Here is a 17508-nt window from a genome sequence, read left to right as displayed (position 1 = left end):
CCTCACACAAGATAATTTTTTTTTTAGATGTTGGTAAGTCTGGGAGGGATAGGCTTGCATGTCATAACTTTTACCAAGATTACACCCCTACATAAATTCAGCAACCTACATTAAAAAAATCCAATCTTACAAACATCTGATGGAGACACTGATTCACAGAACATTTTTCATCTTGCCCTTTGGTGCATATTTTCACAGATATGGATCACTTCTGTTCTCTCCTAGTGCTGGAGCATTGTGGGTACAAAGTGCCAACACAAGCACCCTTGTGTCATGACGCATGCACTGCTTAATCATTTAAGTGGTTCATTTCTAAGGAGTGGAACAACAGAGGTATTCTAGAAGAGCATTCTTGAAACATTTATGGCTGATTTGCTGGCAACTCAGTCAGGTCAACAGTCCATCATCCTTTCCATCTCTCATGGGTATGCCCAAAGATTATGCAGATACATTGGAACAGGTCTCAATTCTTACATATGTAGAGAGCTCTGGCAAGCACAAAGCTCAATTTTTCCAACTGGCCGTCATTCTAGGGCAGTGTCATGTATATTTCATGTTCATCAATACAAATCCTTGTTTGGTCACAAATATTGTGCACATATTTGTGCTACTAGTGATATGCCGTACATAGTTGCAAATAACATTCCTAGTCCAAAGAGGAGTCACCACGGCACTAGAAGTGATGCAGAAACAAATATGACGTTGGGATGCAGCTCGGGGTGCATTGGGACAGATCCTATACAGGAGGAAAAAGCAGGGGTGTAGTTACCACTGGTGCAATGCAACTGGGGCCCAGAGGTTGGAGGGTGGCCAACTACAACAGCCTAATGAGACCTTTATCTTGTAACATTTGCTGTGAGTTTAAATACAGGTGTCAAATGTGAATCTAGTCTATTGACAATTTATCGGTTATTCTTTTATCATGAAGACTGGTGTATACTTTTCTTTCTCTTACTGGAAATCGTGAGGATTGTGTATAGTGAGCTATGTTACAATCTTGCCAATGTGAAAGGTAAGGCTGCTGATGCTGTTTTCTTCTAAAGAGCAACAACATTTTAATACCTATAAATGAACTGTACAACTATTCCAAAATAAATCAACAGTAAAGCAGATAAAGCACTTGTTTTAGTTCTGAGGTGTGATGTAAAGAAGGATTTTAATAAGATCAAAACAAATCAAGACATTTTATTTGATGATACACAAATAACACATATTCCCTGAATCCTGATGTTCATACATTATCGTTTGTGTACTAGGTAGTTTATCAGTACAACTGTATGCCTGTGCACATTTAGTTGTGATTTTAATGGCAAATGTGTTGTTTGTAAATTACAGTGTGCTGCCACATCATGCTTTCATAATATATTTTTACTGAACTATGAGTTCAGTTATGTAACATTAATGGCAGCACCCCAGTCTGAAAACTGTTCAAGCACCACACAAAACTAGGGCCTCAGGTGGTCTTACATCACAAAGAGCTTGCTTTTAGCTCCAGGTGATTCTCTGAGATGCATGAGTCAGACTCCAAGCAGCAGAAACCACTAAAACCCCTTAGGTGCGAAGGCCTCATTGGACGCAGACTCAGTGGCCAAGCAGTGCGTGCTTACTTTTGTAAATGCAGAGTGCAACATTCAGCCCTGGCTCTCTGCCGCCAGCCACTGCTGCTGAGTGGCTTCTGAAGACAAGATAGTCACAATTATAACTAGGTTTAGCCTTACGGGTAGAGGGCAGACAATGGCAGTTAGTAAAGGAACATATAGTCAAAGAACATAGACTGACTCAGGGTGGAGTGTAGGAACTGGGAAAATGAATTATTTGAGAGTTGTTTGTTTCACATTTTGCTACAGAAAAAATGCACAGGTAACTTTAAAACAACACATTCTTCCTTATTAAAACCATAAATAGGTATCATGATTGTTCTGAGATCCTTGGAAATGGACCAGAATCTCCGAAAACAAGATGTTGCTCCCCAAAGCGAGATACTGAGAGAAGGGGAACATGAGTAACAGTTATACTCAGTACTGCAGCAGAGGTGGGTGAGCTGAGTGTATTGATTTTAAGTGCTCCACTTAGTTATAAGAGCATAGGCACAAGCTGAACCATGGAAACATTTGACAGGAAAATAATGCAATAAATATGTGAAAATATAAAGCGTCTCCAAAATTTTAAAGACTTAGATTTCTTTAACATGTGCTTCACCTTACTACTTCAGTTTAAATCGCTGCATGGAGAGGCATCTTTAAACATGAACTTAGAAACATTAATTTGTTGAGCCCCCACCCTGACAACAATAACATTAGTTATCTATGGATCAAGTCAGTTGTCATGTGCACCCCCATAAGAGGGCTCTATTCTTATTTTATATGGAGCAACATTAGTCTCTCCTGCCTAACACAAGAAAGAGTTTTGTACAGAGCACACCCTCATGTATTTCAAGTTCTTCTCATATACAAAAATGGAAAAATTAGGAGGCATGATAAAATAAAATTATTGTCTAGTATCACACTATTTCCGAAACTGCATTGATTCCAGGTTTTCTAGTTTCACATTGGGTAATTCCGTCACTATACTGGCCTCTTTTCCTAACTTCTGTTTAACATCAAAATGTAATGCGTAATCTTTTGTTCTTGGTGAATGACATTAGAGTGTGGGAAGCAGCAAGATGTCTCATTAAAGCTCAGCTCACTTTGAGCTCAAGAGGACCTTGAACTGAAACAGAGCATGGTCTTGAGTCATCAGCGACTCACACACCTCTGTACTTTACTGAGTAATCTATGCCAGTAATAATCTAGATGCTGCTGCCAGTGTGATACTTGTTTTGTATGCAAGACAATTTAGCTGGCTCTCCTGCTGACAATCATACACCTGTGCTGTGTGTGTGGGGAACTTACAGTGCTGCGAAACAAGACACATTTTGTGTGTCTTTACACACAATCAATCAGTCGATCAATCAGCATTCAGCTAAGCGCAGAACTGTCACCCATATGGATATCTGGGCACTGAGGTTGCCATGTCTCCATTGAAAAGCCAGGTCTTGGGTATCTTTCTGAATTCTGTCAGGGAGGATGCTATTTAGAGGTGGAGGGTCAGGTTGTTCCAGGTCCTGTTGGCGATGTATGAGCAGGAGCGGCATCCACTGTGGCTGCGTCAGCTTGGGCATTGTGTGTGTGTGAGCGAGTGAGACAGAGCGCAGGTATCTTGAGGGCAGATCAAATTTCAGACTGTTGTTGATGTGGGAAGGTCCTAGGTCATGAAGAGTTTTGTAGCTGGTTGCTCAAAAGAAAAACTGTAAAAGACTAGAGAGAAGTTGGAGGAAGACGTACCTACAAGCTTGCATACAAGGCAGCCATCTGATTATCCTATAAGAACGTCAGGAAAGCACAACAGTTTTCTATGAGATTAGTATAGAGCAGGCTGCAAACTCCTCAAAGGATATGTTTAAGATTGTTAAATCACTTACAACAGTTGACCCAGGAACCCACCTCTCTCAACACTCAATAGACAGGTGTAATGAGCTAGCCTCTTTTTTCAAAATAAAGGAAGAAATTATCTACAATTCACATCAACTGAACACAGGGCAAACCTCAGGTGTAACTAACAACCAGAAAAACTGCCAGGTACTCCCTATCAGCACCAAGCAGAACAACTCTGTCTCCTACTGCTATGTTTTCATTTCCAAGGCTAGGAGAGGAACAGGCAGACTCCCTTCTACGGAACATCAAATCAGGGTCCCCTATAGACCCTGCCCTGCCCCACAAAACAGGATGATTTATTACCAACAGCACCTAACGCAAAGGGGATTTGCATAGAAAACACCCTGGAGAGACTTATGTCATGGAATGTTGCGGGGCTGGGGGCTAGAGTGTTGTCACAGCAGTGGATTGATTTTGTTAGTGGGTTTGAAATGTGCCTATTCCAAGAGACGTGGGCATGTGAGCCAATTCACTTCCCAGGTTACCTAAATTTCTGTATACCGGCAACTAGAGGCCCCAGGGGTAGGCCTATGGGAGGCCTTACAGTCTGGATTAAGCAAAATTCAAACGCAAAGGCAAAAATGATTGATTTAGGTTGCAAGGATATTCAATTACTGAGACTAACTGTAGCCAAGGGTACAATAATAGACATCTATAATATATATGCCAGGGGCATGAGGCTAGGGAATTCTGTTACCTTAGAAGTTCTATCCGCTTCCCTAGAATCCCAGTCACTTGGACATAGAGTAATTTTGGCTGGTGACCTGAATAGGACATTTGAGCCTCTAGAAAACACTGCATACCCTATAGGACAAGAGGAAGATGCCCTCTGGGGCATCCCCAACCTAAATCTCCTACCTGTGAAGCGGTGGACCAAAGATATTTTGTTGTTGAATGCGTTATGTTTGGAGTATGGTCTGAGGGCCCTTAATGGCAGGACAAAAAGCGACCAATGTGGTAACTGTACATTCGACAATGGACATAACAAAAGTAGGATTGACTATGTCATCGTTAGTCTTGAGTTATGGTGTGGTGTGGGTGACATGGAAATTGTGGGGAGAGTAGAAAGCGACCATAACCCCCTCTGTGTCTCCCACTCTTGGTGGAGGGCCGCACGAGTTAACTCAGTGTCAGGTAGTGGGAGCGTACCTGTTGTGGCCAATGACTCAAGAAGGGTGAAATGGCCATATGTCCTGGCTAATCTGGCCACTTTGGAGTCTATTAATTTGGAGGTAGACAATGCTATTGCCGCCATGGAAAAAGTAGATCTTGTATTACCAGGCTCTGTCCAAATAACCGATATACATGACACATTCTTCTCTTTGTTAAAACCGCACTTTACTAAGCCTCTGAAGGCTAATAGGAAAGTACCAGTCACATTGCCAACCTGGTTTAACAAACAGTGTAGGGTAGCTAGATTGGGGCTGGGCAGAGCACTCAAGAGCAGGGACAAGGCCTCGATTAGAACCACCAGGAAATATTATAACGACAGTATTCGAAAGGCTAAGAAGCAGTGGGATGAGGAGTACTGGGAGGAGCTACTGGTGGCTTCAGGGCAAAAGGATTCCAGACTGTTCTGGAAAATTGTGAAATGGGGAAGAGGGGGTGCCCCCAATAATCCCGACAACAATGTCGATGAGGCATTGTGGGTCGAGTATTTTAAACCCCAGTATGCTGAGTGCAGGGATATAGTGGCCATAGAATCAATCCCTATGGTTTTTTGTAAGGGCGATTTATTTCTAACCAAGGATGCGGAACTTGTAATTTCAACTCTGCAGGGGGGAAAAGCCCCCGGGCTAGATGGAATCCCTTCAGACATCTTTAAACACGACAAGGTCAAGTGGGCAAAATATGCGACCCTGTTGGGAAATGGCTTGGCCAAAGGGGCAAAAATCCCCAATATATGGAAGGGGGCAATAATAATACCGATTTTTAAGAAAGGCGACCGGTCACTCCCAGCAAACTATAGACCAATAAGTTTGTTGGCTACTATGCAAAAAGTAGTGGGGAAGATGCTGGTCGACAAACTTATGGCCTGGGTAGATGACAACAATGCCCTATCCCCCTACCAGGCAGGATTCAGACGTGCAACCAGTACGGTCGACCAAATTTTTCGCTTCACCATGCTACGGTGGGGGACTGTACTCCTGGGCAAAGGCAGCCTTTATGTAGCATTTGTAGATCTAAGGGCTGCCTTTGATCTGGTGCCCAGGTGCACGCTGTGGGAGGTTCTGTCCAAAATAGGGGTCCCACTTGATTTGCTCACGTTGATAATGCGTCTTCACGAAACCAACTATGCCAAGGTCCAGTGGGGGAGGAATGGGGAATCCACCACTAATTTTCCAGTTGAGCGGGGGGTGCGGCAGGGATGTGCAATGGCACCCCTGCTGTTCTCCCTGTTCATTAATGGCATTGTAGATAGGATATTGGACGCAATGGTTGACGCACCTTCGTTAGCGGGCATCAGAGTCCCTATCCTGATGTTCGCGGACGACACCTTGATAGTGTCTAAGACCCCGTCGGGTCTCCAGCGAGCCCTGAATATTTTTGACGCATTTTGTAAGGAAAGGGGTCTAGAGGTAAATGTAAATAAAACCAAGTTGATGGCCTTTGGGCAAAAGCGCCAATCTCAACCTAGGGTATTTTTGAATAATATTAAATTAGAGCTAGTAAATGTTTTCACATACCTCGGGGTTGAGATATCAAGCAAACTTGGTTGGTCAAGACACATAGAGAAGGCGGTGTTGAAACACCAGCAAATCTCAGGAGCCCTCAGGGCTGAGCAAGTAAAATCCAAGACCAGGCCCATAAAACCTGTTCTTATGGTTTATGACGCAAAAGCTTTGGGCGCAACCCTTTATGGGGCTGAAGTCTGGGGCTTTGAGAATCTTACCACCGTTCAAAAATCCGAGAACAGGTTTTTGAGAGGGATAACTAGTCTTCCCCAAAGTACCCCACTAATACCGCTTGGCCTTGATTTAGGCAGAAGATCGCTCAGGGACCGTGCCCGACTGAGGCCTATCCTCTACTGGAGACGGCTATGGACAACCATGGAAATAAGACACTACGCTGAGGGGTTCCTAGCATTAGCCAAATCAGATGTTTTTTGCAAAATTAAATGGCTAAAAACGCTTAGGGACGTCCTTGCGGAACTTGGGCTCTCCAAATTATGGGAAAACCCCCTTGGGGAGGTATTCCCTAGCAAATCCAACATCAAAGAAATATATTGGGATTACATTGACCAGAAACTTTGGAGGAGCACAAACTCGGATTCCATGGGGGGTAGATTTATGGAAATCAAACAAAGACCATCCCTAGAAAAGTATTGGGACAGTATAACTGTCCCACTAGACAGGAAACTATTTTTCCAGTTAAGGGCAGGCTCTCTCCCCCTGAGGAGTCTGACGTCCAGCTGGAAAACTAGTAGTGGTTTGTGCTGCCCGTCATGTGGGGCCCCCAATGAAAACGTCGCACATTTTCTTTTTATATGTGAGGCCTATGTAACTCCAAGAAAATCTTGGTTGGCTCCAGTATGTAGGAATCTTGGTGTCCGAAGCGGTGTGGAGGGGCTGAGAATTATCTGTTCCTCTACTGAAATGTCCATCGTAGTAGGAACAGCAAAATATCTGGGGTGGGCATGGTCTATAAGGCGGAGGGCTTTATCCCCCAATATGTCTTGAATTTTACATTTTCCTTTGTTTGTTTTATCCTTGCAAATATCTACTGGGAGATACATATGAATTTTAATTACAAAATGCGGCTAATATGTATGGTATGAGTTTTTAATAGTATAAACTTCGGGAATGGTCCGTAACGCGGAGGTCCCTATACCTCAACATGCATTTAGTTTTTGCATATCATGAAAAAGCTTATTTTATCCCAATTGGTAACAATTTTAATGCTTATGAATTATGTATCCTCGATTATAAATTTTATTGTAATTGAATGTTTGATGTTTTAAAAATGTATGAACTTATATGTTTGTGCTTTTATGAGTGTATAACTCGAATAAAGCTTTTTCAATCAACCTAGGTCATGAAGAGTTTTGTAGCTGGTTGCTCAAAAGAAAAACTGTAAAAGACTAGAGAGAAGTTGGAGGAAGACGTACCTACAAGCTTGCATACAAGGCAGCCATCTGATTATCCTATAAGAACGTCAGGAAAGCACAACAGTTTTCTATGAGATTAGTATAGAGCAGGCTGCAAACTCCTCAAAGGATATGTTTAAGATTGTTAAATCACTTACAACAGTTGACCCAGGAACCCACCTCTCTCAACACTCAATAGACAGGTGTAATGAGCTAGCCTCTTTTTTCAAAATAAAGGAAGAAATTATCTACAATTCACATCAACTGAACACAGGGCAAACCTCAGGTGTAACTAACAACCAGAAAAACTGCCAGGTACTCCCTATCAGCACCAAGCAGAACAACTCTGTCTCCTACTGCTATGTTTTCATTTCCAAGGCTAGGAGAGGAACAGGCAGACTCCCTTCTACGGAACATCAAATCAGGGTCCCCTATAGACCCTGCCCTGCCCCACATTCTTGTGCAAGGTGGGGACTGGGCATTAACCCAACTGACCAGCCTCATCTCCCTCTCTCTTGAAAAGGGGCTAGTACCCAAAGAGTAGAAACACGCCATCGTAAAACCACTGCTGAAAAAACCTCAGCTAGACTATGGTCATGGCAAACTATCACCCAATTTCATTACTGCCCATCCTGGGAAAGGTAGCTGAGAAACATGTGAATAGTGCGATCTCACAGTTTCTGGAAGAGCACCGCCTCTTTCATCAGACTCAGATGGATTTTCGGCCAGAGCACAATACAGAATCAGCTCTACTCATCGTCACTGAAAAATTAAAGAGCATATTAGATCAGGGAAGGACCGCTGCTATTGTGTTATTAGACCTAAGCACAGTATTTGACATGGTAGTCCACAAAATCCTTGTCAAAAGACTCAAAACATTGGAATCAAAATCACATCCAACCAATGGGTGGCCTCGTTTTTGAGCGACAGGTCCTTTCAGTGCTTGGAGGCCGGTATTTTGTCAGATACCCTAACGGCCACATGGGGAGTACCTAAGGGTTCCTCCCTGAGCCCGACCGTTTTTAATGTATATTTGAGCCCACTTTCCCACATAGTCCTGGAGTATGGACTCAACATTGTGTCATATGCCGATGACACTCAATTAGTTGTTACTATATCTGATTCTCTGAACTCCGACCATAAAGAACTTACCCCGTGTCTGGAGAGGATAGGAACTTGGATGGTGGACTGCAGCCTGAAGCTAAATGGGGATACAACTGAGCTTATGTTCCTGGGTGGCAATTCTAACCCTCAGTTAGAGATACCCTGGCCAGACACCTGGGGTCCTCCCCCAACTGCAAAATGCGCCATAAAAAATCTGGGTTTGTGACTCGATCAGATTCTAACAATGAATACGCAAGCCAAAAAACTGGCTGGTACATGCTTCGGCATCCTTCGGATGATCAGGAAAATCCTTAGCCTACTCACGGAGAAATCGAGAAGGACAGTGGTACAAGCTCTAGTTGTGTCAAGACTCGATTATAGAAACTCACTTTACCGCAGATCTCCCAAATATGTTACCAATAGGCTACAGGTTGTACAGAATGCGGCAGCGAGACTGCTTCTCAATAGATCTAGGAATCAGTCAGCCAGAGCATCCTTTAGAGAGCTACATTGGCTTCCTGTCCACACCAGGATCAAATTTAAGTCCCTCTGCCTGGCACACAGAGCCATGTATGGAAGAGGTTCAACCATTTTGCAAACCCTGATCTCGCACTACGCACCGCACTGCTGTCTCAGATCAGGCTCAAACTTTTTGATGAACACCAGCAGAATTAAGAGGTCAAGGTGGGGTTGAAGATACTTTTCTCATTTGGCACCCAAACTCTGGAACAGCATGTACCCAGAGCTACGACTGACCGAAAATGAACAGGCCTTCAAAAAGAAACTTCGAGCCTGGCTGTTCCCCTAACTCTTGTTCCAGATGGCTTCATCTACCTGTCATAGTGCTGGGATGCCTGCGGGTGGGCATGCACTCTATAAATCTATAAACCTAAACCTAAACCATAAGCATGTGTGAGGATCTTGAACTGGCATCTCTTTTGAATGGGAAGCCAGTGGAGGTTTCTGAGGTGTCAAGTGGGGTTGGTCTGGCTGGGGAGGTCAGAGATGAGTCTGGCCTCAGCATTCTGTATGGTCTGCATCCTGCTGAGGAGCTGGGTGGGGATTCTGGCATAATGAGTGTTGGGCCTGCATAATGTTTCTGTTGTTGATTGGGATCCATCTGAAAATTCTGCAGAGCATGCAAAGGCTGCAGAAGCAGGAGGAGGCAATTACATTGACTTATTGTTTGATGGTCATTTGGCTAATGAGGATGATGCAGAGGTTGTTAGCATGTTCGGTCGGTGTGGTTGGAGGGCTGAGTTCTGCAGGCCACCAGCTGTGGTCCCATGGGGAGGTGTTCTTCCTGAAGATCAACACCTCTGTTTTGTCAGAGTTGAGTTTGAGGCAGTTGTCTCTCATCCATTTGGCTACGTTGGTAATGCAAAGCAGAAGTTGATTTTGGTGTTGGAAGGGTCCTCTGTGAGAGAGAGGATTAGTTGAGTGTTGTCTGCATAGGAGATTATGTTGAGTCCATGGGATCCGAATATGTCTGCGAGGGGGGTCATTTAAATGTTGAATGCTGATGTTGCACAGTCTGTCAATGAGAGTGTGGTGGGAGATGGTGTCAAACACACCACAGAAGCCAAGGAGGATCAGGGCCACAGTTTCTCTGCAGATGAGGAGGATTCTGAATGTCATCTTTGGCAGTGATCAGCGTGGTCTAAGTGCTGTGGTTGGCATGGAGTCCCGATTGTGAGGCTTCTAGGGGGTGCTTGTGCTCAAGGTATTCGGTAAACTGTTGGTTGATGGCTTTCTCAAGTATTTTGGTTGGGCAGGGGAACAGGGAGATTGGCTGATAGTTTTTAAGGTCACTGGGGTCAGTCGAGGGTTTCTTTAAGAGTGTCTGACCTCTGCGTGTTTCCATCTATCCGAGAAGGTTGCTGTGGTAATGAGGTGTTGAGGATGCTAGTGAGTTCTGTGTTGATTGGGTTGGTTCTAAGGTTGAAGAGATGATGGGTGTAGGGGTGTGTGGGTGGCAACCATGTGGTGAGCTTTCAGCTAGTGTTCGCTGGTGGGTGAGGTTGTTGAGGCTGACAGAGGTGGGTTGCGAGTCGAAGTTGTAGCAGATGGTGGCAATTTTGCTCTGGAAGTAGACCAAGAGGGTGTCACAGAGTTCTTGGGAGGTGTTCTCTGTGGCTGTTGGGTTGGAGAATTCCTTGACCAGCACCACTGAACACACGCATTTCCAGATCCACACAGACCCCAACTCCACACTCAGAGGCACCCTCTTGTACCGACCCCCCGGGCCCCACCCCAGATCTGTGACTCTATCGCCGACTTCATCAGCATGCACGCCATGACCCCCACCAACTACATCCTCCTCGGAGACCTGAACTTTCACCTTGAGAACAACAACGACAACAACTCCACAACCCTGATCGATAACGTTGCCAACCTCGGACTGAGACACTCATCACAATGCCCACCCACTCGGCCGGCCACACGCTCGACCCTGTCTTCTCCTCAAGCCCGCACATCTCTGTCAGCCACACCACCAAACTCCTCTGGACCGACCACCGCTGCATCCACTTCACCTTCCGGAAACCCACCACACAGCACCGCACCCAACAGATCCCCCACCGCCGCTGGACGAAAATCACTGAAGACCAACTACATGCAAACCTTGCTCTCAACCCACCCAACGAATCCTCCAACACCGATGTCGCTGCCCACAGCTTCAGACACTGGATCGAGGATCCAACAAATCCCTCGCCCCGCTGAAGAAACCCCCCACAGAGACACCAGCAAGAGGACCAGCTGCTTCACAGCAGACCTCCTAGATTCCAAGCAAGCCTGCCGGAAACTAGAGAAGAAATGGCACAGTGAATACACTCCGGACAGCCACGCAGCACACAAGGACGCCGTCCACAACCACCACCACCTCATCAGGGCTGCCAAGAAGACCTCCTTCAAAGAGTGCCTTGACAACAATGCACAGAACAGCAAGGAGCTCTTTAACATTGTGAAGGAACTCTCTAACCCCAGCTCCAACACCAACGACATCCCACTGTCGCAAGCCCTGTGCGACTCCCTCGCCACCTTCTTCCACCGCAAGGTAGCAGACATCCTTGACAGCTTCAACACCCAGACAGCCCCAACAGACAGCAACACAACAGACCCTCCGCACACCATTGACCACGTCCCCTTACTAGCCTGGACCAGCATGAGCATCGATGACACCATCAAGACCATGAGCACAATCCATTCCGGCTCTCCGTCAGACCCATTCCAGCACCACGTCTTCAACAAAGCAAGCAGCTCCATCGCACTCCACCTATGCAACGTCAACAATCTCTCCCTTGATACTGCGACCTTCCCAGAGAGCTGGAAACACTCCGAGATCAACGCCCTACTCAAAAAACCCAAGGCAGACCCAAGAGAACTCAAGAACTTCCGACCCATCTCTCTGCTCCCCTTCCCGGCCAAGGTCATCGAGAAAATCGTTAACAGACAGCTAACCCAATACCTCGAAGAGAACAGAATCCTGGACCTTTCCCTCTCAGGGTTCCGCAGCAACCACAGCACCGAGACCGCCCTCATCACTGTCACCGACGACATCAGGACCCTGCTAGACAACGGGGAGACTGCAGCACTCATCCTCCTAAACCTCTCCGCTGCCTTCAACACCGTCTGCCACCGCACACTACACGCACGCCTCCATACTGCAGGGATCCGAGACAAGGCTCTGGAATGAACCACCTCCTTTCTCTCCGGCAGAACCCAGAGCATCCGCCTCCCCCGTTCCGTTCCAATGCCTCCGAGATCATCTGCGGCGTGCCCCAAGGATCCTCCCTCAGCCCGACACTGTTCAACATTTACATGGCACCGCTAGCACACGTCTCCCGACAGCACGACTTCAACATAATCTCCTACTCCGACAACACTCAACTGATCCTCTCCCTCACCAAGGACCCCATCACCGCCAAAGCCAACCTCCATGAAGGAATGAAGGCCGTCGCTGACTGAATGAGGATCATCCGTCTGAAGCTGAACTCGGACAAGACAGAGGTCCTCATCCTCGGCTCCAACCCGTCAGCCTGGGATGAGTCCTGGTGGCCAACAGCACTGGGGGCAGCCCGACCCCCACGACCACGCACGCAACCTGGGAATCATCCTCGACCCAACACTCTCAATGGCCAAGCAAGTCAACGCCGTCTCCTCCTCCTGCTTCAACACCCTCCGCATGCTCCGCAAGATCTACAGATACAATAAAGACAGTCACCCAGGCCCTCGTCAGAAGCAGACTAGAATACGGAAATGCCCTCTACGCAGGAGCCCTGACCAAGCTCATCAATCGACTACAATGCATCCAAAACGCCTCTGCACGACTGTTCCTCGATGTCCCACGATACAGCCACATCACCCCCCACCTGAGAAACCTGCACTGGCTCCCCGTCAACAAGAGGATATCCTTCAAGCTCCTCATCCACGCACACAAGGCACTCCACAAGACCGTCCCAGTCTACCTCAACAGATGCCTCTCCTTCTATACCCCCAACCGCCAGCTAGGCTCCGCCGACCTCTCACTCGCCACCGTCCCGCGCATCCGAAGAACAACCACCGGTGGGAGATCCTTCTCCCACCTCGCCGCCAGGATATGGAACACCCTCCCACTGAGCCTACAACAGACCCAAGACCGGCTGACCTTCAGGAGGACACTAAAAACGTGGCTGTTCAATCAGTAGCGGCCCCCACCTCACCCCCCCACGCCCCCTCAGCACCTTGAGACCCTCACGGGTATGTAGTGCGCTTAACAATTGACTGATTGATTGATTGATTGATTGACCATTTTGAAGTAATGTGGTTGGCAGCGGTATCGATGCGGGTAGTGATAGCTGTTCTCTTGGTTTCCTTAAGACTTCCTTTAGTCGCAGGCGGTAGTTGCTGAGAGCAGGCTTGGACTGCTGCTGCAGTGCAGGTTGTGTGTTTAAACAAAGCCTTAACTGCTGCTGCAGATGCTGGCTTCTGAGTAGGCTACCTAAGCAGTATTGAATTGCACTAGTTGACCGATGCACCAGTTACTCAACCTAAGCCTCCTAAGCCACCTTCTGTCCAACCTTGCTCCTTACTATTGAGTGGTGTACCTGTGTGTGAGGTGTGTGCTTGTGTGAGTACAGGATAGCCACCAGGTTTTGTGGCTGCATTGTGAGAGGTGTGCCTGTGTGAATGCAGATTAATATTGTCTTTTGTGAATGCAGGGTAAGTGGTCTACAGTTTTATAATTGTGCTTGTGCAAGTGCAAAGAGAGGCATATGTGTGTGTCAAAACAGCGTGTGGGGTGTCTCTGAAGGAGGGCAGAAGTGTGAGTTTGAGGTATCTGCATGTTATGTCTTTGTATGCATGCATTTTCCAAGGGACAAACATATTGCCTGTATTGATGATGTTTAGAGTTAGGGCTTTGACATGCAGACATGTAGGGAGTTGTGTGTGTGAAAAAACGATATGGAGTTTTGATATGGCAGATGCAAACTATGTTGAAGGAGGATGAGGAGTGTCATGGACAGCTGACAGCTGACATACTGAGATGTCACCCTAATGAGGTGGCCGTGTAACCTTGCTTGCAAAAAGGCCCATGGCACCCTAGTTACTCCACTGGTAAAAAGAGTGTCTTGCTTTTGTGATTTAACAAAAACTTCTTTAAAATAAGATCACCAGAGTTGAAGGGCTTCAATTCAGAAATTAACTCACGTTTAATTTGTTAGAAACAGAATATGTGCCCTAGAATAAAAAATGAATATAAAAATTTAAACATAATGAAACTGGTTTGTACACGTGGGTGTTTTTCAATGTTTTAAAGCCATAGGTCATACAGCTGCTCATCTTGTTAATGGCTCCAACAAATCAAATAACATAAAAATATTTTTGAAAGACCTCCACTTTCCACCTCCAGAAGCTATAATTCAGCCAAAAGGGCATGTATCTTTGATAAAGCCATACATGTCACCCTTCCAGTGAAGTTATACCTCCCCAGAGGACAAACAGCGACAAGGCCCTTGTTATGATTGGGGCAGTAAGTGGTGTGATATTTATTGCTCCTAATAAAATTTACTAAGGCTAAGGCAGAGCTTACCAGGTGCAATCAATAACATGCAGATTTGCATGACCTGGTAAATACCAGCCATCTTTCCTTGCTAAATAAAAGCAGGGTTGACTGAGCAAAATTATTCAGAAGATTCTTAATTTTATTTACCACAAAACTCAGAATTGCATGCAATATGTGCAGTAACAATAGTTACCACGTGTGATACAATTAACTGCGGTGTCCCTGAGTAGTAATCCAGGAAACTCATAAAATGAAAAATCTACTAACAGTAAATCAGACCTTCTCTTCTCAAGGAGCACCACTCTAGATTGGTCTTCTGGGTGAGATACGATTTAGCCTATCTTTTATGCTGCCAGAAAGACATAACACGCATCTGCTCTGCATCCCACCCCACCTTCCCCTTCAAGCTTTCTCTCAAGTGTGTATTTTTCCAGTTTAATATGAAGCATCCACTACCTCTTCGACTATGCCCGTGCTATACAAATTCCTTAAACAAATGAGTACATAAATATGTGCTGTGGAGCTCGTCTAAGAAATAACAACTGTTGACTCACTCTTAGCATACACTGAATTTCCTAAATGATTAATATTAGGGAAAAAGTGGGAACAATGCAGGCAGTGCCACACGTGATCCAGTAAAGCAAGTGCTACCATGAGTGTCTTAATCATGCATATGCCTTAACCACGCATATGCGTGGTTAATGCAGTGCGGGGTCCAGCTGCCGAAATGGGCAGAAGGAAGTGGACACAGTGAGGTAAGTGGTGCTGGGGCTGGGTTTTGGGAGTGTGGGGGTAGTTTTTAAGGGTTGAAGATAGTTTTCAGGGCTAAGGGTTGAGGGTTATTTTCAGGGCAGGAGGGTCGGGTAAGTTTTTAGGACTCAGGGGGGTCAGAGAGGTTTTAAGGGCTCGGGGAGGGGCTTGGTTTTCAGGAGGGAGACGGGTAGTTTGTAAGTCTCAGGGCGGGTCTGGGGGCGGTTTTAGAGCACAGAATGGGGGACAGGGATCGAGGTACTTTTTAGGGCCTGGGGGGACGGGGGGGGGGGGGCAAAGGGAAGTTTTTAGTGCTCGAGGGGAAAGGGTCGGTTTTAGTTCTCAGGGCGTGGATTTGGGGGCTGTTTTAAGGGCTCAGAACGGGGAGCAGTGATCGGGGTACTTATACTTACCTGAAAAGTCTTAACCATGCAAAAGTCTTTGCCATACATGCCTTAACAACACATATTGCGTTGTAAAGGCATGCCTGGTAAAGAGATGTGCATGGCTAAGACTAGCGTGGTTCCGACCACGTGGAACCGGCATGCGTGGTAATCGCTTGCGTGGTTCCATCTCACACCCTTAATGATAATCACATGCATTGAGTACTGAACAATTGATTTGTTTTGTCCTGGCTGTGCTCTATTAAGAAGATGTACAGTCATGCTAATAATTGTAGTTATAAACATTTACTTCTCCAGCCTCAAAATAAAACAGCTGTGTCTGACTTCCTGCTATAGTTACCACATCAAAGACAACAAGCAAGAACACTCAATACAATTCCCCCACCAATCATCAGCATGTCATACGGCTGTCTTCATGCTCAGCCTTTCCAATGCTGTTGCCACTTTCGTTTATCACTTCCTGTTGTTCCTGAAGCCTCCAAACTTGGAAAGCAGCCTTATCACAGGATGCTACACGGGCATTTGATGGATGTACTTACCTTTCTCTGTTGAATATGATGAATTCTTTCCTCACTGTTTCCAGGCACTGTTGTAGGTGGCCGTTCTGTTAAAAAAGGAAGAGACTGATCACCCATGGCAGCAAATCACAGGCTGAATCAAAACATTAGAATGCAGTCAGTTTAGACGTGAAATTTATTCACGTGTCATTTTTCCAATATGTGAGGCTTCAGATTAGTGGGTGTCTGGAAAGGGGAGGTGTTCACAAAGCAGGATGAAGCATGACACTGTCTGTAGCAAGATGGATGTAGAGAGCCTCCAAGATATTTATAGACAAAATTACTTTTGCACAGTGTGTACGCATGCTGGAAACTTACATTTAAACATTGTGTATTATTTTATTTTTGAGGGCTGAAAAATTGCATTTTACAGGGTGATTTGTTAGCAGTGCTCAGAGCCTCTGATAATAAATCATTTCACCTATCAAGTTCAAACATTCAGTATGTGCACCTTTGATAGAGACTGATGTAAAGGCTTACAAAGATATTTATAGAAAAAGTGCTTATCTCTTTGCTAAAAATCTGAATCTGACAATACTGAACTGTTTGTTTATCGTTTGTGTGACTTGTGTCTAGGTCGATTGAACAAGTCACCACGCCCCCCAAAATGCACCCCCCTCATTAGCAAAGGGAGGCACATAATGTTGCCCTCAGATAATCAAAATCATAAAATGAAATAAAGAACATGTGTTAACCCCTTCCATGCTCATGACGAACCCCAGCCGTCATGCACTACGGTGCTCGTGTGCTGATGACGGCTGGGGTTCGTCACGGCCCGCCCCTGTTCGTGCTGTTTACAGCACACCAGGGGAATCGCGGCCGCATCGAAGGGGTTAATACACACTCTTTATGCAGACATACACACCCAGGTCTTAGAGAATCCAAGGCTGACAAGTGGGTGATGGAGCGTGGGTATCTAAACCTCGACTCTTAGGGCCTGTTTACGAGTTTGGAAGACGGGTTCTTCCATCACAAACATGACGGATATCCGGTACGCCGTATTATGAGTTCCAGTATATCCAATGGGATTTAATGGAACTCGTCATACGGCAGACGGGATATCCGTCATATTTGTGATGGAGTAACCCGT

The 17508-nt window shown here is 45.8% G+C and overlaps 1 protein-coding gene across 1 annotated transcript in view; it reads right to left on the bottom strand.

Moving 5' to 3' along the window:
- Positions 1–17508, bottom strand: part of STK32B (serine/threonine kinase 32B) — a 1691669-nt gene that overhangs the window by 148227 nt on the left and 1525934 nt on the right. The window contains exon 11 of the mRNA XM_086964101.1: positions 16401–16465. Within this exon, the coding sequence (XP_086820227.1) occupies positions 16401–16465 (65 nt within the window). The remainder of the gene's footprint in view (positions 1–16400; positions 16466–17508) is intronic.

The sequence above is a fragment of the Lissotriton vulgaris genome, chromosome 3_2, assembly GCF_964263255.1.
Source record: "Lissotriton vulgaris chromosome 3_2, aLisVul1.2, whole genome shotgun sequence".
Taxonomy (NCBI): Eukaryota; Metazoa; Chordata; class Amphibia; order Caudata; family Salamandridae; genus Lissotriton; species Lissotriton vulgaris.
Note: the sequence above shows the minus strand (reverse complement) of the source record. Positions and strands in the feature narration are given on the sequence as shown.